The sequence below is a fragment of the Thermobia domestica genome, chromosome 6 (genome assembly GCF_964235325.1).
Source record: "Thermobia domestica chromosome 6, izTheDome1.hap1.1, whole genome shotgun sequence".
In the NCBI taxonomy this organism is placed as follows: domain Eukaryota; kingdom Metazoa; phylum Arthropoda; class Insecta; order Zygentoma; family Lepismatidae; genus Thermobia; species Thermobia domestica.
The window spans coordinates 46,537,386-46,560,815 of NC_137459.1; the positions used below are offsets into that span (position 1 = coordinate 46,537,386).

General features: G+C 36.2%; 1 protein-coding gene across 4 annotated transcripts in view; it reads left to right on the plus strand.

Moving 5' to 3' along the window:
- The window catches only part of Raf (serine/threonine kinase raf oncogene), a 91,892-nt gene that overhangs the window by 31,834 nt on the left and 36,628 nt on the right, over positions 1 to 23,430 (plus strand). For 2 of the 4 annotated variants that reach the window (XM_081761584.1, XM_081761586.1), the window contains 5 exons: positions 1,976 to 2,083; positions 6,466 to 6,629; positions 8,596 to 8,867; positions 10,682 to 10,861; positions 21,628 to 21,785. In XM_081761584.1, the coding sequence (XP_081617710.1) occupies positions 1,976 to 2,083; positions 6,466 to 6,629; positions 8,596 to 8,867; positions 10,682 to 10,861; positions 21,628 to 21,785 (882 nt within the window). The remainder of the gene's footprint in view (positions 1 to 1,975; positions 2,084 to 6,465; positions 6,630 to 8,595; positions 8,868 to 10,681; positions 10,862 to 21,627; positions 21,786 to 23,430) is intronic. The other 2 variants (XM_081761585.1, XM_081761587.1) reach the window with 2 other exon arrangements.

A 23,430-nucleotide genomic window follows, 5' to 3' on the forward strand; every position in this document is an offset into this window, starting at 1 on the left:
TCAAAAAGTGTAAAGCGGTTTACGAAATTATAGGGAAACTATTTGAGATTCTATCTTAACATTTGATGATCGCGAATTGCATCGTACGTACACACCAGATTTTAATTTTAAAAGAGTTAGTTGAGTAACTCGATATCAAAGTCCCTATATCCGTTTTTATCTTGCGCACACAGGTACGGCTTACGAGCATGGATATTTAGATAGCCCTTGCATTAACTTCTATGCAATTGCAATTGCTTAAACCACTTCAGCAATAGAACACGTCAGAAAATGATTTTCGCACTTACGAAAGTTTGTGTAGCCCCGAAAAGGTGCTTTTCGTCACACATCTACCAGAATGTTTTTCTTTCACTTCCCAAAATTTGGTGGTGGTTTCCGTTTTCTATATACATAACACGAACGCAGAAATGTGAATAAGTTCTAGCTTAATCTGCGACACCATTCATTTGGCTTTTAAGAGCTCCCTTTGTATTTTTAGATAGGATCAAAGGATTATACCTCAATACAGCAATAAATTTAAATGATGCAGACAATGTTCCTATACTGTGAAAATCCGAAACTGTGCTTTGAAATTCTAAATATGATATTGTTCATCTGGAAGTCAGCTAACAAATAATTGGGTAAGAAAGTTAAAATCAGTACAAGAAATGCTCGAAGTACTTTTTTTCTGCACCTTAATATGTGGTAAAAATAGAGTAATTTTTCATTGTTTTATAAGGTTAGAGAATCATTACAAAATGTACTTTTCACAATCTGCTGCAAAACCAACTATGAGAAACATAAGCCACTTGAGTAGATTCTGTGCACTTTTCTCTAGTGTTGCTCAGTGTTATTGTTAAGAAACGCTGATCTATTATGATGGGAATTTCACTGATTCCCTCGGGGTCTTTGATTGTCTTGCATAAGTTGTACACTTATCATCAAAACTGCATATTTAGTGACATAAACATTTTTCCAGAAGCTAACGAATCAAATAGTTTCTTCCCGTTGTTGTTATGCATGTGTTCTAAATCAGATGCTTTTTCTTCCTTTTTTTCTTCTGAATGTTTTACAATAGGGTGAAGTAAAAGTTGTAAGAAAGAAACGTGATTCTTTATGTTTTCCTATATGAGGAAAAGTATCTACATATTCAGACAGTTTAATTGCAAAAAATATATTAGTAAAGATATGCATATATTCCGCTACCTCGAGTCACTTAAAGTAGTATTTCTATTTTTTTTGATACTTTCCATTCCAGTCACCTTCTCGTGGTGAGGTCTGAGCTATTTTCAAAGCATAATAAGCTGCGAAAATAAGCGAAGCGCTGGATAGTAATTGAGGAACTGTTAGCAATTAAAAGACCAAACCTTTTATTTAGACTTTAATAACGTAAAATTTTCGAATAAATCTCAAAGTCAAAATCAGTTGGTAAATAGCAATAGAAAAAAGGCATTTAGTCTAAAATTGACATTTTTTTTTTTTTTTTAACCAAAAGCATAAGTAAACAGCATAGGAAATCACCCGTGAGGCAGGAATTTAACATACTTGTCATAAACAAAACAATAAATGACCATCATGCAGGGAAAAAAATACATAAAATAGCAAAATAATGACATTTTTGTGAGATTGTTGTGCGTGTTGCATATCAAAGTCAATGCGCGTCACCTAACAACCTCAAAAAATCTTTTTAAAAAAAAAGTTTATGTTTACAAATGGTCACTTTTCTGCTCTACCCACATTAACATTTCGGAAAAAAAAAAAAAACGTTTTTTTCGATACAGCCTACTGTACACATTCATAAGGTATTATTAATATACTTTCTTTTGTGCTCGTGGAAAAATGAAATTGGTCTGATATCTCTCTCTTTTGCTGAATAGGAAGTATTACTAAATTCATTTAATTGTCGAAGGCGTTCTAGATAAGATTTTATGAAATCATTTGTGTGTTTATGCTTTGTCACGTAATTTTATTTATTTATTTATTTATTAAATTCAAGGAATCTATTCCCTGGGATGCAGATATATCAACATTAGAAGGAGAAGAGGAAATCAGCGTGGAAATATTGGATAAATTTCCTATAACAACCAGTATCTCCCATAACTTCGTAAGTGTATTATTTAATGTCTGTTACCACTTCATAGTTGTTTCTTCGATTTTTGTATGTGCATGCAAAAATTATTTTGTTTTCTTTTGGATTAATTTAGAAGTCTCGAATATCTGTAAATATATATATACAGTCACATTCAGCAGCAGAACCCCTTAGAAATGCCATTCCTGTGTTTTAGTAGGTTTCTGAAAGGCAAAATTTAGTGGCCTGGACTTGACAAACACACACGTACAAAAAATCGTAAAAGCATAATGAAAAAGTATGTGATTATTAGCTACTTTAATTTATTTTGATGGAGACATTTAGTGCAAAGAAAGAGACGAACAACTGAAAGGGTACGGAAAGTTACAGAAAGTAGAACTTTACAATATGTACTAAATATTATGCAGGTAGTAAAATCACACGTCCAGCATTGACAAGACACGTCGTTGAGTGTATCAAGAATATGGTAAACAGCGCTTTCTTTCTGTTAAAGAATATTCATGTAATTACCAAGAATATGTTATTCAATACATCCTGATTGGCTGCGGGGGCAAGCGTCAACGTGTAACAAGTGGAAGAAATTACCAGGCACTACCATCTATTGATCCTTTTAAATGCATAGAATATACCCTTGTCCAAATCTTAAGATCAATTTATATTGAAAAATTCATATAGTACAACAATAAAGAAATGCCCAGAGAAATCGAGTATTTAAGTTTCAGGAAGAGGTACCGGTACTGCATACCACCAGAAAAAAGCACTGTAGGTAAATAATATGAAGATGACTTTTTAGGGAGTTGCGTACCAACGATGCTAATTGGATTGGTCTGGAACAGAATTGGTTCCAGTGGCAGACTTTTATTTTTGTTTCGGTAAACTTTCAGATCTCTACAGCATATAGTTTATTTTTGTTCATTTGGAAACAATATTATAATGACAGCATGAACAATTTCTCGGGACGTACTTGAGCATTTTGAATGCCGAATGCAAATAAAAGAGTTCCGGTGTATTGATTTCTATGTAGACACAAACGTAAGTGCAAAAGAGAAATAAAATGCTCTGTGCTGTTACTAGGTATAGAATATTGGAGAATTATTATTAGCCTTAAATGTGCTTTAAAAAAAAAAAAAAAAAAAAAGTATTGAAACTAGTTAAAATAGGCCATGAAGCTTGGCAGTACAAATAGGAGTGGTTTAAAATTGCGTGTTTCGATTTCAGTGTGTATAGAAGGACAGAAGTGTTTTTCTTTCTTTTCCAATATAAAACGTAAAGCACATAGATTATTCAAGTTACGTTTTTCGGAAATTATTACGATATATAGCGAATAGTCTTAAATTGAATACCGTAATCCTCTGATGAGTTAAAGTAACTGAATTTGTATCACAACTTTCGGGAGTTGATGGAATAGAAGTTTTGTATAAAAACGTGTGTATTGCTGCATGCTTTTTATTAAAAAAAAAGAAATGCTGCAATATTTACTTGTTGTGAATGGTTATTAATGTTTGGCTCAACATGTTTGTCAAATATGATTTTAAGGTAAATGAAATGTATTAGTTCCTGCACTGTTTTTAGCTTGATGAACACTATAAGTTGAAACCGTACTTTATTAAAAGCTCTAATTGTTTACATTTAGAAAATTGTTGTTTATTAATTTTGATTTTTTCACCAACTATTCCAAAATCTATATCATATTTATGCATTTATTTATGAAGTTCGTTATGCACAACAATAGGTTTAAATCTGTAAATTCCCTGCACAGTTGAACACTTGATACGGGAGGTAGCGACACCTATTAGTGTGACTTTTTATTATTAAGATTAACGTGATACACAGACTTGAGACATTTCCCATTTATTATAGTTAATCAAATTCAAAGAGTAAGAAATGAGCGACTGAACCGAGAATCGATCTTGGGTTTCCAATGTACCGTGCTGGTATGTTAAACATTACGCTACTCAGTTCACTTCTTCATCAGCCACGGATGTGTACTCTTTGAGGCCAGTTCTCAGATGAATATTTCCTCTATTCACGATAACTATTTGTAAAACTTTTCACTAAATCTTATTATAATGGCATGTAGGTAGTGCTAATTGCTAATATCGTAGTAAACAATCGCCGCTACGCTTTGTTCGCTGCTACAGTGTAATTTTTAACAATCTTTACCGCCAACTCACATAAACCATACCACCATTAACAGTCACTATTAAGTGGAAATAAAGTTGTAATTAAATATATTGTAATATCCCATGTGAAGTTGTTTACAAACAAAGACACGCATCAAGTGTTTATAAACACCACCACGTGCTTCATCAAGAGGAACTTCCACCAGGGGGACCTGCTATCACCTGCAGACGACGTTTAGTCCCTCCCACGAAGCAGAAGCGCCACCGCCACCCAAGGGACGCTATAAATTGGACAGAAGAATCCAGCTCAGTACCAGTTTTCTGGTGACCCTCCTACTGTCTGCTTCGGGACTTTAGGAGTAACCTATCCCAGGGCCTCTAGTCTGCTACGGGACTACGCCTATCCTTTCTCCTGGCTTTGCCTGCTTCGGGGCTCTGTTGGAGATCCTGTCTGCGACCTTACGATCAAAGACTACCTTTTACTTACCCTTTTGAAATAGAGAATAAATTGTATAGTATTTTGTACAAATACTCTTATAGTGGATTTTATAATAAAAACTGGTAGTGGGAGTCGATTCCGGACACTCTTTTTATTAACAGCTCTACCTCTTCCTTATATGAGACGAAATTACACAAAGTTTTACAATATAAAATCAACAACTGTTCATGTCAACCAAAATGTACTGTAGTTTAGGAACTAAGCAACATGAACACAGTATATAAACTACAGACGGTTCTTTATTCAACACAGTCCACTTTTAAGATATTAATTAATTATATCTAAGAATCAAAGGTCGTTATTTCAATTCACGAATTGTTATTCATTTATTTACAACTAGATACCTCTACGTTAAAAAGTGTACCAATACATAAGAATTACGAATGTCCCGCCTTTTGGACAAGATAGACTGTCTAATATCTTCAAAAATATTACTTTATAAGCGAGCGTATATTCCTCAGTGTAGGTTTACTTTATGAGGGCCTTAATTATTATGGTTATAAATGCAGCGTTTTCGGGGCTGGCAATATTCGATTAGAACTGAAATTATCTTTATTGTAAACTTTTCTCACATAAGGGGACAAGGTGGCTCAGTGGTAGAGCGCTTACCTCTGGTGGGGATCCTGGTTCGACTGCAGACCAATTAAGTTTCTAGTGGATACGATCGTGTCTGGGTTTTCTTGGGGTACTCCCGTTTCTTCCCACATTCTCATTCCACCAATTTTTCCATGATCATTCACTTGCCTTAATCATCCGTCTCCCTTAACGTAAAGAACATAATTGTGGGACATTAAAGCAAAACATGAAAGGTTTCATTTTCTCAGATAATGGAAGTGTCATTTTATATATATATAAGTATAAATGAGTGTCACGATTTCCTCTCTCAGCTCCTCCTAGACTGTTTGACCGATTTTGATAACTTATGGCACTTGAGTTGATACTTGCCTAGCTTAGTTTTTATCATGTTACTTTTGTCAAAAAGCGCATCCTAAGGAGAGAAGGAGCGGGGGTTCAAAATTTATGAGAAATTGAGTATCTCACGGTCCTTTCAACTTAAATTATGAATCTTGGCATATGAACTCTTCGTTTCAAATAAGAGGACGCGTTTCCCAATGTTTTTAAATATTGCGCCAACCGCCTTTCCCCTCCCCCTTCTACAGGTTCTCTACTTATCTTGCAAGAGCTCAATGAATCCCCGCTGTTTTGGAATACGAAGGTAAGAATTAAGTCCCCCACTCGTACCAGGAGCGAACCCTGGTTGGTAGGTAGAAGATTAACCGACTACGTCACAGGGTGCTTGGTATCTCAGTGGTAGAGAGCGTTCACCTCTGGTACGTGGGGTCCCTAGTTCAATCCCAGCTTGTATCAAGTGGGCTTTGTGGTGGACAAACACCATGTGTGTGGATTTTCTCGAGGTTCTTATGTTTTCTTCCGCTTTGTTGATTCCACATTCAATCTCATCATCACAGTCTCTCTTAGCTTACACAGCATATGCGTGGGATGTAAAACTCCTCTAAATAAAATTTATTTACATGATAATTGACAAAAACACCGAAAGTTCAAAATTTATACTTTCAATCTTTCCAAAGCGATACTATTGACAAAATGTTCATCACTATTATTTATTTTTTATATATTATTATTTTTCTTCCATGTTTTGAAGACGAAACGACAGCTTTGAAAGCGTATTTATGATTCTCAGAATATGCTCTTGTTCATAACAGTCCATGTACATGAAATGAGGTAATTAATTATTTTACTTATTATTGTTTCAGGTTCGGAAGACGTTTTTCTCTTTAGCATTCTGTGAATGCTGTAGGCGCTTATTGTTTCAAGGCTTCTGCTGTCGTACATGCGGATATCGATTTCATCAGCGTTGCGCTGCAGGAGTTCCCGCTCTGTGTCAGCAAGTCCGAATGCAAAATACGTATTATCAAGTGTAAGTCACATTTAAGATTAAGAGTTTTAAGCAGCATGTTTAGAAATACAATTAAACTTTTCCAAACCCCAGAACTTGGAATAATACAGAAATTTATCCAAAATAAACTATCTTTCAAGTCCTAACCATGTTATAACCAATTCCTTTTTTTGTTTGAATAAAGGAAGTTCCTCATTTTTAACATTTTGTTGTCGTATCCAGATCACTTCTTCTTCTGGTATCAACTGCAAAATGATGACCTTAGTGCAGACATGAGTTCATATATTTGCTAGGGTTAAATGCTGAGTGAAGTGGTCTCACTGATCTGATAAACATCAGTGCACAAGTATCTGTACAAGCAGAAATGATCCACATGAAGTTACTATAAGATTCGTCTGAGAGAACTTACTCTAGTATTCGCATTTGTGTCCAAATTTTGTTTTATACGAAGGAAGTAGCGTGTGCAATCTTTAAGATACTCAAACGACGAACGAATTTTCTGTCGTTTAAGAGAAATTTTCATGCTAACTTTCTAATTTTGGCTTTAAATTTCAGTCCAGGATTTCTGGCCACCACTTGGAATGTAAAATCTTGGCATACTGAGGAAAGTCAGCATAATCTCCTTTAAGCATACCTTTCAAATGCGAATGATATAGCGCTGTTTGAGCCTTTAAATCGGTTTAAATTGTAAACTTCATTTCAAATCACACAGATTAAAAAAAAAAAAAAATGCAAGAGAAATCCCATTTTTTAAAAAGCTCTAGAAAAAAAAAAAAAAAAAGAAGCTGCCAGTACTGTGTACTACCAGAAGAAAGCACTGGTTATAATATTTAATGTGAATAATTTGTTTAAAGTGAATTTTGTGAAATGATAAACAAAATTTCAGTCTTACCACTTCCCACGTTGAGCAAGTTTCACTTTGTCTTAAGTGATTAGGTGTCACTGTAAACATCTATCTTTTAAGTTGAAGATCAGGAACCATTAGATTTTAGGAAAGGAAATTGTACTCCAAGTTTACCAAAGTCATAAAATGATTGGTATTGACTTCATAGTTCTTGGTAATTCATTTTTTTCTCAATTTTGTTAATTTCCTCCTGCAAACTATGTATTTGTTTATTTATTTTTGATTAGCTGTTACTAATGGTACCTGTGTTTATCAGTTGCTGTGTATTGGATTTTTTTATTGAAAAGGTAATGCATTTTTCTAAAACACCACAAGACACACAGATACAGAAAGCAGTATTGCAAGAGAGTAAGAGAGTAGTAGACGCAGTAGCGCGAATATCTTTTACAGTATTCTGAGCAATTAAAGTGTACTAGAACACTTAATACTGATGAGCGTCTCGGAAAAGTAGGGATTATTATTATTACAATTTAATGGTGAATGAAGTCAGATTCTGTCCAATAAGAACAAACATATAATTTCTGATTTAATAATTCTGTTAGGAAGATTCAGATTACTAATTCTCTTTGTGCTCCTTAATCACAAGAAGTCAGTTTATGTCAGATGTAGTGATTTTTACAGATACAGGCAATGCTAGCTAACTAAATGTGAGATTACTCTTTGTGACATCACAGCATATAGGGAGCTTAACATTTCGTTGATGTTTTAAACTTAGAAGTTTACTGCATGGAAACGATAAAGATGTCTTGAAAAGTCAAACGAATAGCCTCATTTTCATCTGACACTTTAGTATCAGTGACAAATATCTGGTCGTTCGTATCTTCTTTTAATGTATGTTACAGTCTCAACTGGACTACCAAATCACTTTAACATTTCATTTTATGACATATCAGGATGCTACCTGCATATCAATATAATATTAGTTTAACTTTTTTAACAATACTAGTCATAAGTGTAGTCCAAATTCAGCTTTATCCTAATTTATACGTACATTTTTGGAACCATATTGTATGTACTTTTTGTAGTGGTGTTTATTTGAGTCGAAGTGTTCCAGCTAGTGAATGGTATATTTTTCTCCTCCAGACTGCTAGCACAGAACTCCGATACCGTAGCGGGGATACTTCACACCCCATGTGGTGTTGGTTCCAGCAGGCCAACGTCGCCTCCACAGGGAGACATGTATTCCCCGCCAACGCAGTCATTGACTCGGCGGCATCCTCCGCCTCTGGGGCAACGCGAAAGATCGACTTCTGCTCCTAATGTCTGTTGTAACCTAGTCAGTCATGGTAGTGATGCGGCCAGTTTAGAAGAATTCGCAAGCCGCATTGCCAGATCCCAAAATCCTTCTAGTCCAGGTGCGTACGTTATAGAAACACGAAATTATGGAAAGTTTTCAGAAAGGAAATTTGATATATTTTTTAAATATATCTCTGAATCAGTGTATTTACTGTTCATTTTTTCTACTTAGCATGATTTCTCTGTGTATTTTGTGATATTTTCCCATTACTTTTAAATTATTCTTTTGCGTCAGTCCTTTTAACGACTTCTCGGGTGTTGCCATATTGTTTATTGCATGTTGAAGAGTAATGCATAGCAGTTAATGTTTCTTTGTGTATAGTTACAAGCATATCTTTGACAATCTCTTGTATCTTCTCCCTCTCTCTTCAATACCTTAAGAATAAGTAAGCCGAATTGAGTGCCACTTTGATTGATCTCGGTTGTCTTACAGAAATATCGACTCCAATCGTGTCTGTCATTGCAAAGTTACTGACGAAATAAATTTAGAGAGTACACAGACTTCTGCTGGCGACTATACTTTCAGATATGCATGCAACTTTTTTAAGTAGCGGAACAACCAATATCAACATGTATTACCGATCAGAAAATATAATATTATCATATTTATCCCATGAAGTTGTAAATTGATATTTTAATTGAAGGATTAATGTAAATTCATGTTGGACGTTAGTTTGTTCATGTTGCCTAGTGTTTCCGGCTTTGATGTAGATATGAGTCTGATTTCAGAACTGGGTCCGGATGTCGTATTGAGCTACAGATCTCCGCCTTATGTAGCGTAAATGCTCAAGAAGAACATTAAATTCCAATTAAATAAGACAAACTGTAGAGGTCTGCGCGGAGATCATTCTAAACTTATCAAAATCAGTTCTAATCTTTCCAAAGTTATTGGCAGAAGTATGTATGGAATTTATAGATATGCCGTTTTGTTGGCGACTATACGTAACTTTAAGGAGTCATCCTAAGTAAAATCAAAGAAAAAGTATTATTGTTATTTGTAACTGGGAAACAAGAGGCAGTATTAAAGTCTGAAGATAGTTCCCTAGATCATAGTAAAATATTAGAATATAAAATAATAAGATTTCTGGACATGTTACTTACGGCTGAGAAATACATCTTGACCTTGTCATAATGTCAGAAGACTACCGTATTTCTTACTTGAAAATAAAATTTCCGGAACATTCCACTTACATTTTTGCTCTTTGTTTCAGGTTGCTATGTAATTCGGATTTTAATATGACTATTGTTTACGGTTACCTTGAAAAATTCAAACTTTTACGCAGATATTTGAATGACTTATGATTCTTACAGAGATCATTCCGTATGAATTTATTTTTGGAAAATGCAGGAAGCGGTAGTCCAATATAGATTGCGTTCTTTTCTAATGTAGGTTTGCCGACCTGAAATTCTTGTCTCACCACGTAAGATTTGCAGTGCAGAAATGCCCTGTGCATAGCGATGATCGTTCTTGTTCATTCACTTGCATTTTATTATCTGACTCTTTCAAAATCAGGAACAAAGTCGTGAGATGTTGACTTGTAACGTGTTTCTCATTACAAGGTGCCGAGTTCTTTCTAAGTATTTCTCTTCTCTGTTATTCAAATCCTAGTATTATGTGCCTGTTAATCATAATATCTGATTTGTCCTGAAAAAATATATCACTACGACAAAAACGATAATTTCAGTGTGGTTGTACATTTTCTTGAACTCGATGTTCAACATGTTCTAAACAAACTAGAAACCCTTTGTACAATGGATTACATAAAAAATATTAACTGGTGAGATGCCATGCTGTAAGCTTTAGGCAGTAAGCATGTAGTGTGTTGTGCATGTATGCCTGTTGTAGTATTCTAGTTTTGATTTTCTTTACCAGATAGTACTCTGCATGGTTCCCCTCCATGGTTGAATGAGAATGGAAAATTGCCCACAGGAAGTAGCTCCGTCTTTTATTCTCCTTCCGCACGCCGACAAGCCTTTCCATACGCCACGTTCCATCGAGGTGCGTGGGCCCATCCTCTAACAAACGTTGCATGCGGAGTAGCATTACCGCAGTGTGGGTACATGGATTGTAATTTTGTTGCTTATATTCTCAGAGATTGATAGAGTTTCGTAAAGAATTTGAGTACTTACCATAGAAATAGAGGAACAGAAAATGAAGAAGATACAACTTCTTACAAGGGACGAGTGAGAAATATTGGTCTAAAATGCACAGAAGTTTGACTTCCATTTTATAGATGTTTGGACACTGATGGCAGATTTGTTCGTGTTTTTTTATCGTCGGCTTACAGTTCTTGTGTGATCCGCATAAGGTCGAACAGGAGTAGATGAACGGTTTGTGCTTTCGGCTCACAGTCATAAAATACTGGATTCGAGTCTAGCTAATGCCATCCTGTCGGAGATGCTTCCTCAGCTCTGCTAGCAGAATATTTGAATTTTACTTCTAAATATAGATCTTAGCGAATTCCTTATCATATTTCATTGTCAGTTGTTTCTAACGGGAAATGATTTTACAAATATGCCTGCAATTTGGTTAATAGTTATGAATTAAAACACTTTTGAATAGTTTGGTTCAGAATAATAGTCTAACGCATTATGTTAGAGGTACTGTTATAAAACTAAACGAATCTTTCTTGATTTAGTGACAGCTAAAAAGTAAAAAAGTGCAACGAATTAAACTCACATTTCCAGCTTATGCGTCTGCGCGCTAACCAGTAAGCTGTCCAGTTCATCCTCACATTATATGATGAACGTACCTGTATTCGAAGCTGGAGGTCCAGTTTTAATTCCCGGCGGGAGTTCATGTAGTTCAAATCCTACTTAAGCTTGACCCCACATCTCATAGAGCCTCTCTGCTAAAAGGAACGGTAAACCCTAATCCAGCCAACTTGTCTTAACGTGTTTTTACATTGGGTTGTCAAGCCCAAGACATTGTAGTACACAGCCAACGTTGTTCGAATGTCACAACACCAACCCCAAATATGAAAGTGTATGGCTGTTCTAGTGACACACGAACTGTACAGTGTAGTAGGTCGTGGTTAGCGCAGGGCACTGGAGATGTAGGTTTGATTAACGGCCCCGTTGCATGCATTCACTCTTTGAATTTCATTGAATTTGTATATTTGAAGAATATAGTAATTAGCTCTTACTTTTGATTTCACAGCATGTGTATAATTCGTATCTACGTAGGAACACTGACATAAACGGACACACTTTTAATAACCAAGCCTATAGTATCTTGCGAAACATTGAAAATCGTCCTTTTATTCAATAGTAATTACTTTCGAAAAATCCAGATAGACTTTCTAGGTTTCCTATATTTGATTATTATTCAATATTTACAGTGAATGTTTAATGAAGGAAAGATTAATGAGAATTGGAGATTCCAAGATTGGAGGGCAGATCATTAACAAGTTCAAGTATGCATATGATACGGTTAATATAGTTGGGATCGAAGGAGAATCACAGGAGATGATGAACAAAATAGTTAACACTGGAAAACTATATGGAATGGAAATCAATATCGAAAGTCAGGAGAATATCCCGTAGAAACGCGCCTCTACGGCTCAGAGTAGAAACAAAGAAAACTAGAAGAAGTTGATAATTTCAAGTACCAAGGAAGTATTCTGACGAGAGACGCTTACTATACTAAAGAGATCAGGTCAAGAATTACCATAGCCAAAGAAGAATTCAACAAGAAAAGATCACTCTTAACTAGCAGGCTTAATATTAGACTAAGGAAGAAGTTGGTCAAGTGTTATATATGAAGTGTTGGACTGTATGGTTCAGAGACTTTGACGTTACGAAAGTTAGAGAAGAAATTTTTAGAGAGCTTCAAAATGTGTTGTTGGAGAAGATAAAATGGACAGAGAGAGGTACAAACGAAGATGTTTTAAAACGGATAGGAGAGAGGATAATGATTTTAGCCAGCATTCTTCCTAGGAAGGCCAATTGGATTGGACATATCTCGGATAATTAATTGTCTTCTTCATACTGCCATAGAAGGAATGATGGAAGAAAAGCGATAAGTATCAAGAAAATGAACACAACTGATCGATGATTTAAAAAGTAGAAGAAAATATGGAGAGATAAAAGAAACAATCTGAAGATCGAGAAACGTGAAGAAACATTTTCAGCCCCAAACCTAAAATAAAATAAAGAACTTTCATCCCAGGACCTCCCAAAAGGCAGAATACTTAATAATAATAGTAATAATAATAATTATAGATTAATCCAAAATTTCACTGGATCTTATCCTGTCCAAGTATTTGATTAAGATAATGATTACAGGGTGTAGCAGCCGAAAATCTACCCTAATGTTTGAAAATGTAAATCCTGATTATTATAAGTTAAATCTAAACATGTAGAACTTTAATTAAGCGCAACTTTAACCTATAATGTACGGAAGCCGGTTAGAAAATTACCATTCATGTTCAGAAAACTTGAATAATTACCTCTTATTTTGATAACTCTATTTTCGTTGTATGTATCATATTCTGTTACATAGACTTAGGAGAAACACTTCGACGGGACTAGAACGTATGCGCCTAAGTTTTCTTGAATATGGTTGTAAATTCTGAATATTTACTCTCCTCATGTTGTAAGGCAAGGGTGAACGATGCCTGCAAAACAGGAATTTGAGACTAGAGGTTTTTCTAAATGGAAAATGAAAATGAAAAAGCTTTTTTGCATTTTCCTTCATTATGCTTTTTTTTTTTTTTATCAATGAACTTTGTAAAATTGACACTTTATTGAGTCAAAAGCATGTCATTTCTTGTCAGATTTTGATGATAATTAAATTCAGTCGACTAAAATTGATTGATATTTAACTTATTCAACTTCTTTTAAAACTAAGTGTTTGTTTTAATTGTTTACAACAGGAATCAGTCTATATCTATAAAAGATTAAATCCACTGATTCATTCAGTCATTACCAGCTCTCCGAAAACGTTGAATCAAGGAACTTTCAACAGATTACTATATGTGCTTTATATGTCTCGTCAGGATTTACAGGCACAAAATTTTGTGCATACGAACGTCTTAATACACAGATTACGAATATTTCATTTGCTGGCACGAATTTTGGAGTTTTCACTCCAAAGAAAAGTGAGAGGTAAGGGCAAAATACTACAGTTATTACATATTTGCTTTGAATAACGATTGAACATGAATTTTGGTATAGGGATTTTTTTGCTTGAGCAAATACAAGCTTATCATTCATTTCAAATATTGGCTTCTGCAGTCACACTTGGTTCGATTTCCTAAACCAAAACACACACATTCATTTATTACTATATCGCCAGAACCGTTGATCTTAAGTACAATGTATTTAATAATTTTATATTCTTCACCGTGTGCGTGGGTTTCTCGCGGTTCCCCCGTTTCCTCCCACTTTCTTCATTCCACCATTTCATTCATTTCTCATCATCACCGTCTCTTTTAGCCTAGCCGCCATAACCGTAGGACGTAAAACTTAAAGATTTCATTTCATGTATATTCTTCGTAAACACCAGAGTATGGATAAAATAGGATATTTCGAAATTTGACTCCTAAGCGAGGTAACGGGAACTGTTTAGGTCTACTCAAAATTTCCGAAACAACAGCTTGGGAACTTGAAATTTTGCAGTGAGCCGCGGTGGTTCAACGGTAAAGCGCGCACTTCCGGTGCGAGGGATTCCTAGTTCGGACGCAGCGTGCGCCAGGTGGGCATTGTGGTGGACAAACACCGTGTGCATGCATTTTCTTGGGATGCTCTTGTTTTCTTCCACCTTTTTCATTCGTTATCATCATCAAATCCTCCCTTAACCTCGGTACATAATTGTGAGACGTAAAACAAGAAATTTATTTCAAATTTTACAGATTCATTAATTGGAAATGTCCTTTCAAGCACCGAGGCTATATGAGAGAGGGCTCATAGTTTAATGTTGAATCCGTGGCATACTTTGCAATTGGATATCGAAGCTGGACTATGTGTGATAGCCACTTGACTACCAAAGATCACCTAAAATCTTGAAGTTCTCCCTTAAACGCAAGGTTAAGCAACATAATGTGCGAAATTCTGAATCTATGGGGTTCTATAAGGGGCGGAAAGATTTGGAAAGTGTTTTTCACTATTATTACATGTTCTTTGTTAAGCACTGGTCGTACAGTCCAGAAAAGGCGTGGCCACTAACATCTCTTTGAAAGGCTATGTATTCTTACTTACAGTCGGAATTAAATTAAACGGAAGTGGATTATCTTTGGCCACTTGATGTCTTTATTGAGAGCCAAAGTATTAGTTTCCTACGTATAGGTGTCAGAATATGACCTTTTATGTATCCCGTGGAAACCCATCTTTACGGGTCAGAGTAGAGCAAAGAGACCTTTAAGAGGTCAATTATTTTAATGTCTGGAAAGCATTTTGGTGAGAGGCACTTACTGCAGAGAACAGACCAAGACTTGCCGTGGTCAAGAGACATTCAACAAGAAAAGAAAACCCTTAATTAGCAGGCTTAATATTTTACTAAGGAAGAAGCTACCCTAGTGCTATATACAGGGTATTACACTATATGGTTCGGATACTTGAACATTACGAAGTTAGGGAAGAAATCTTGAGGAAGCTTTCAAATGTAGTGTTGAAGGAAGAATAAAAAGGTAAACTGGACGGAAAGAGTAATAAACGAAGACGTTTTAAAACAGATAGCAGAAAAGAGGACGCTTTTAGTCAGCATGTTTCATAGAAAGACCAGTTCGATTGGACACATATTGCGAAGAAATTGTCTTCTTCATAACGCCATAGGGAGAAATATGGAAGGAAAGCTAGGAGTAAGAAGAAGAACATAACTTATCGATGACTTGAAAAATGGAAGAAAATATTGGGAGTTAAAAAAGAAAGCTACCTGAGAAAGAAAGAAAATTCAATAGTCCCAGAGCCTGCTAACAAAATAATAATAATGAGTTAACTTGAGACTGCAAAATATCTGGAGAAATAAGTATCGGACGTAAGAAATTTTCAAAATAGAAAGTTATTTTGAGGGGAAATTCATCTGTGAAAAAATTAACCTGCCCCCACAGGCAACTTGGAAAACCTGAATGGAGATACCTATTTCTTATTGCATATTGAGATTCTGTGGGGAAAAAGTAGGTAAATTTTTCTCGAAACGTTTTTTTCGATTCGTGATAGATGGCACTATAATCAGTGAAAACTAGTTTCTCTAAGTTTCTTTAATTGAAAGCTCTCACGTTTCATTCCAGAATAAATCTGGGATACACAATACCTATCTTTTGTGCTAAACGATTTCTCGAGAAATACTTTTGACACACCTTCCACTGTAAACATTAAATTAGAAATATTCGGAATAAACCGTTCAAAAGTTGTGATTTCTCCATTTTCTTTCTCGCACGCGCGCTCTTGCCTACTTTTCTGTATGCAGAGAGCACGAAAACTGTAAGTCGTCGACAGAAACTGAAGTCATATTTGAAGTCAGCGTCCAAACATAATGAAAGAGAGATTAAAATTCTTCGAATTTTAGACAATAATTCGCGACCGCCCCTTGTTAGATTACTGATTATCGCACTAGAAAGTTACTTCCTGTTTCTTACTTACGCACCAGTTCATTCTAGTTAACTTTCAGATGTGTATTTTTAGTCTTTCTAGGGTTTTAAGTTTTATTATTTTTATTATAAACTATATCTCCAGAATATAAATAATGCAGGGAATTGGGTCTAATAATTCACAAAGTAAAGATTATATGATTAACTCCATATTTAAATGTTACTTAAGGGAAGCGTTGAAACTGCATTTTAGTAGAGTATATAAAATAATGTTACATGGTACACTGGTATGAATGAATTACATAAATTATTTAAATTAAAATTCTTCCTACAGTAACTCTCAAGGATGCCTCATTTGTAGAATGTCTAGAAGTATTTTATACAAACCTAATAGATAAGGTTTCACTGGTAGCTGAAATCATGTATTTTTTTAAACTTTCTGTTGGGCACTAAATGAATAGACAACTTTTGTGCGATAGTATTCATTGTGTTAGTTTTGCTCGTGTATAAAGCAATTTCGTCTGTCTCCTAACGCTTCATCGATTTTGATAGATTTCTAGGTTTATGCTATTCTTGAATTTATACTAGGTTTCTAGGCTTTTTTTTTTTTTTTTTTTAATATATCTATATAGGTTTCCTTATTTCTCATAAAAGGCCTAGTATGTGTGCGTGTGTTAAGAATGCAGATCACTTAGGTTTGTTTCCACACACAGGTGTGCATGAAATAATGCTGAAGACAGCATCAACAAAGAAAGTAATAATAAAAAAATAGAATCACTGTAGTATGATACACGGAAATCTATACTGTATTAGTAATAGTTGTTAAAAAAAACAGTGAAATGAAATTTCTATATGGAGCGATCAACTGAAACCCGCTCAGTGGTCATAATTCATGAAATAAATTTTATTTCGAGCGGAAACTTGTACACTATCTACAAACGTCTATGGTTAGCGTGCAGTAAAAATATTCACCAGAAGAGGTCGCCATGAGCGTTGAGACACTTGTCCCACTGTGTCACTAACTTACAAATGCTGTCCATGTAAAATTTGGACGGCTGACTATCAAACCAATCACGCACAGCGTCCTGAACCTCAGCGTCAGACTGAAATCTCTGACCTTTCAATGCCTTCTTTAGAGGCCCAAAGATGTGAAAGTCACAAGCTATGGATTGAATACTAATGCGTCCATCCGCAGCTATAGCCGCATTCACCTCTTCATGCGTGCCTTCTGTGGCAACAACATGGGCTTGACCAGGACGGGGATAATCAGTGGTTTGTTCACGCTCCTTCCGAAACATTCTGGCCCAGTCCACCACTGTTGTTTTGGAGACGCATGCGTCACCATACACGTCTTTCACACGTCGGAACACTTCAGTTGGTTGACAACCTTCGGCACTCAGAAACTGGATTACGGCACGCTGGCCCTGTTTGGACGGATTGGGGATCTTGAACACCATCTTTTACTCGTTATACCTGTAAAACGAAAACACTTATCAACAATTTTACTACACCTAACACACAGGGACATTAGCCATTACACACTATTAAACAAACAATATCCTCCTACACACTTACGTGGAACGAACGGGTTTCAGTTGATCGCCCCTTATATTTTAACATCTGACTGATAGGTTAAGAAGACAATTAATGAACGTGATTATGAAAGAATTGATGGAGTGAGGATGTAGGAGGAAACGGGTAAACTTCGAGAAAACTCATGTACACGATGTTTTCTGTCATAAACTCACATGACCTGGGATCGAATAATCGGACACTTCATGTACTAGGTAGCGAACACTCTACAACTGAGACATCGTTTCCTTTTATCCTTCTCTCCTGTTCACTCTGGAATAGAGTATCCACAAATGCGGTAGTCTCGTTTTCTATAATTAATTGCGCATATACGTAGAACGTTTCCTCATACACAATTTTAGCCCTCTTGTGATTTGCTCTTAGGCTCTTCTAAGCGAGCATACTTTCCTGTGTTCTTGTAGAAATTAATACTTTTTGCAGCTACTTCTGTCAACACTTGTACTAATAATTCTGGCATTTTAGAATAATTCTTCCTTGTACTTGGTGCCTACTTGGTAGTCTTTTCGTTTTGAAATTTAGTTTAATCACAAACTTCAGATTCGTGACATTAAAATTCCTAAACGAAGTCACTACAAATTGAGATGGATAAAATACTCTTTAGTGCACTCCCATCGAATTCAAGGCGACTTGGAGTTCAGCTTGTGAACCCATGAATATTGACAAGCTACCAGATGGTCCGCCTAATTACGGCTGGGATCTCTCTTCTAATTTCTTACTCTCGCTACTGGTCTGAGTGGAAACTCAATTGCCTTTAGTGTATTTCCTATATGCTTGGCAAACAAAATTAGAACTCTAATTTCTTCTCCCCGCAAACAAAACAAATAAGTTTAAACCTCAGACTAAAAAATATCTATGGCACAAAAATAACGAACACAGATGGGAACTCATGTGATTCGGATCCCACGTTAAGCTGTAGGTACACGTCTCATATAGCCTCGCTGCTGAAAGTGGCGCAAAATTCAAAATGAAATGAAATCAACATATGTAAGTAAACTTGAAAGGTGCCAACAACTAGCTTAATAAAAAATAAGCAGGTATTAGCCCAGGAGAATTTATTTTTTAAAAAGCAAAACTTCGAAGAAAAAAATTCTAACCAAGCTAAATTTTTGTGGAGACATATATTTTGATGTCCTTAGTATATCCGGAAGAGCACCCTTGAGGTTTCTGTTTTCAGGAGGGAAGTTTTAGTTTTGTGCAGTTCTCTAAAAATTATCAAATTTTCGAAGAAAATTGTAGCTTATGAAATTCTCCACAGAGAGGTCCTTAAATTTTCCCCGTAGAATTAATAGCTTCAGTGATATACATTGAATTATTTCTGAGCAGAAATAGGCTGAGGTCTTTAACTTGGGACTCCAAATTTGCTGGAAAAATAAGCATTGGACGGGAAAAAATATTAGATGTATAAAAAAGTCAATATTTTTAAGGGGGAAATTCACCTGTCAAAAAATTAACCCTTCCCCCTGTGAGAGTGAGGCGAAGAACAACTTTGAAAACTAAAATGGGGACCCCCATTTTTTATTGCAGATCAAAATGAAAATGAAATGAAATCTTTGAGTTTTATGTCCCACGGTTATGCCGGTTAGGCTAAAGGAGACGGTGATGATGAGAGATGAGTGAAATGGTGGAATGAAGAAAGTAGGAGGAAACGGGAGAACCCCGAGAAAATCCACGAGCACGGTGTTTATTCACCACATGTATTGCAGATTAAGATTCTACGAGGAAGAATAAGTAAATTTTATTTGAAACATTTTTCTTGATTTGCGATAGATGACGCTGTAATCAGTGAAAACTAGTTTCACTACGGTTTCTTCACTTGGGAGTCTCCCAGCCCAGGTAAATTAAGAGAAAAAGGACAAACCTTCGAAAAACTTCCCCTGTCAAAACATAGAATTGAGTAGCATAAATATCAATGAAGTGTTGCTCCTGTAAATTCCCGGGTCAGCTAACACGCAGTTCATTGCTATGCTTGAGCTTCAGTGTCATGAGGACTGTCACCAATTAGCTTAAAGACCCCAAAAACAATGGATTCGACAGAAGTCTCGGTCATTTTTGGCATTTCATTTTTTTTTACTCTTTCTCATCCCCTATCCAGATGGGCCTGAATTTGGGTCTTAAACGGCATCGCGACTGTTACAATTCTCCAGCGACCTCAAAAACGTTGAGTTCGGCACTAATAGCGATTGTTCTCGATTATTTTCATGTCATACCCTTCCCACTCCCCTCAATAATAGGGACATCTTACTAACACAGTATTTTTGTTTCAGATTGTAAGTCTTATGTGTATGTCCACTTTTTTTTAAGTTTACAAAACGAGTTTCATCTTCCTAACATGAGGACGTCGTGAGATACTGTATTTTTGGCATAAATCTTAAAATCCCTCTTCCCCTTTGAACCCTCTCCTTCCCCGTTAAGATACGCATGAAAAAATTCTAAGTAGTCTGCGGTCTTTTCCAAACTATGGTCCCTTCGATACAGTTACTTACAAGTATGCCAAATAGACGTTGTGGGTTTGTATACCGGAAAAACAAACATACATTCATTTTTTATGTATAAGATAAACCACCTCCTATACTTTGTCTCTCTTCTCCCCCATTAGGATACATCAAATTTTTAAATAGCCCAAGGTCTCTTCGATAAAGTTACTTAGAAGTATATCAATCAAACAGTGCGCATTTTTATACCGGACAAAGAAACAAAAATGTTTATATATAAGATAAACTACCTCTTCCCCTTTGAGTTCCCATTCTCTCCTTTTAGGATATGCATGAAAAATTTTTAAATAACATACGGTCTCCTCCACACTGTGGTCTCTTTTTTAAAGTTACTTAGAAGTATGCTAACAAAATGGCTTGGATCTGTATACCGGTCAAACGAACAAACATTCATTTTTATTTATAAGATTATAGTGGTGTGCGGTGTCTGTTCACACATAATTCAGCCTGTATCCTTGAAACGATATATTCTGCAAGAAAAAGAAGTCTAAGGTTACTTTTATGTGTAAAATTTTATAAGCTACAATTTTTCTCATACTGTTCTCGATAATTGTTAATTTTTCGAAATAATTGTAAATAATAATAATAATAATAATAAACTAAAAATAGAATTCCTCCTTTCATCCCCCCTTCTAAAAACAGCTCAAATTAAGGGTACTTTTCAGGTTATGCTGAGAACATGAAAATAAAGATCTTCACGAAACTCCAGCTTGTTCGTAATTTTTTTTAGAGTTAAAGTATAATTGTACTGGGCTACATTGCTTCCACTGGAATAAGAATGATACGGTATTTGTTTTGGTTTTGCCAACTTGTTAAAAAAAAAAATGGAAAGGAGAATATTAATATTGCTCGAACAACGTACAGCTTATTCTTCTACCTATTTCACATCGTTAGTTTATTTGTAGACTAGGGAAGGAGTTTTCATATAAATGTGGTGTTGAATGCCGTTAGAACATGTAGTATAGAAAACAATTTCTCGATTTAGGTGCTTTGAGTTAGTGTATTTGTGAAAGTGAGAATACACCAACTTGTTTTGAGAGTGTTATTTTCCATTATGAAATCATGTTACACACCCTTTGAAACATACAACAAATGTATAGCGTAGTGCTTTTTAAGTGGAAGTTGTAGAGATGTTGACATACATGATTTATGTTTTTCGTTGTGAATAATACGAAACACCATTAATAATATAAATGTCTCTTCAGCTCCTCCAGGTTCTGGAAACAGTGCAGGTGGCGCTGCAAGTAGTCCTGGTAGTAGTCCTACGAAACCGTCCCACAGTCAGAGTGCACAAGCATCACCCACGAATACCTTAAAACCCTGGCGACCAAGGGCGCGAAGTGCGGATGAAAGTAGTAAAAAGGTAAGATCAACAAGCTCCTTCAGTTTTATATGTCATGTTTATGACCTTACTCTTAAATTATTTTATCTACGGCAAATTCAGTTGTAGTGTGAAATTTGAAAGACTAAACATGCTGTATGTTATATGTGGTTTCTTTCTGAATTATGAGCGTTAGATATATTTTCATAAGAGCTACGGGATGTTTGTGGCAAACACAACATATATAGTTAGTAAAAGATGACTTTATAATACAATGATGTTATATTCATTACAGTCATGTATGGAAGATATCGCCCAAATGAGCGTCACGTCTCTGTTGGTACGATGCATTTTTCTTTTTTGAAGCTTATTGATATTTCAAATATGACCGTGATTTCGTCACGTCATTGGTTTGTTCTCGATAGTATAGACTACTTTCCAATAGTCTCCAAGGAAATACGCTGCTGGAGATTGAAAATGCAACAATAAGGAGGAGGGTAGGTAGCATCCTGAAATGTTGCAGACAGGTAGCTTAAGGTACAGGCGTGAAATGGATTACACTTACTCCTCAGCTCAAGGCCACAAGATCCTAATAGAAAGGTCACAAAAGCCTAACAGAAAGGTCGCGGGAGCTGACAAAAAGTCCAGAGGTCAGTAGCACGTGTAACACGATGGATGTCCAGAACGGCTGTACCATGGAGAGGCATAGACAAGATGTGACTTCGGGTGTCTTCCTGGGGCATAGCAAGCTATGCATCTGCAACATATAGCCAAAGCTCATCAACTATTGCTACAGGAGGAGTCGTTTGTGCGAAATGTTGTGCACTCATAGACCAGACGTTCAGTCGATAAGAGACCAGGTTTACACCGACTAAGGAGGCAATATAAATCTAGAAAATATAGAAAATTACGTGCTACAAGCGGTCCTGCTTTACCCTGTTGAAAAGAGGGATTCCTAGTAAAGGCACCGCAACTAGGTCCTGTATAATTCGTTGATTTACTGTTGGCTGGGAAAACACGCACGAATGTGTATTAGACCATAGCATCCCATGCCATAACGCCCGATGTTGGGGTGCAAATGCAGGCGTCCCACAGCCTGCTGTCACGGATGCAGCTATCATGGTACCTATAGACAGAAGCAGGATTCCTCTAAGAAGTGGATTATGTGCAATTTGGCTCTCCATATGCAACGTTCGTAGCACCGTTGCATCCGCACACTCCTATGCTATTCATTCAAAGGGAACCTTAGCAATGGTCGCCGTGAAAATATGCCACGGCTTACTAAATAACGTTGAGCCGTTCGTGGGGACGCTGGTCGCTGCACAACAGCCCCAAATTCGTAAGCCAGCCTTCGGGGTGTGGCTTTCCGATGTGCATAGTCCTCAGTCCGTGGTATGAAGCGGCTGTTGTGGTTTTGTATGTCATATATTACCTTGCAGGAGTCATCAATTCTCTGTTCGTATATTTGTGGCTGCATTTCTGGGAGAAGGGCAGCAATATTGCGAAAGGATAACCCAAACTAGCGATATACCACAGCTATTTCGCTGTCAAAGGCAGCACCTGCTGGAATTGTTTCCGCATTCGACGATGAGGCATTCTTCGACCATCCAGACACGTCACATCAACAATCGACCACTACTGAGCTGTAGCTTCCTGCCCTATTTTGCTCGATGTTCTAGGAAGTACA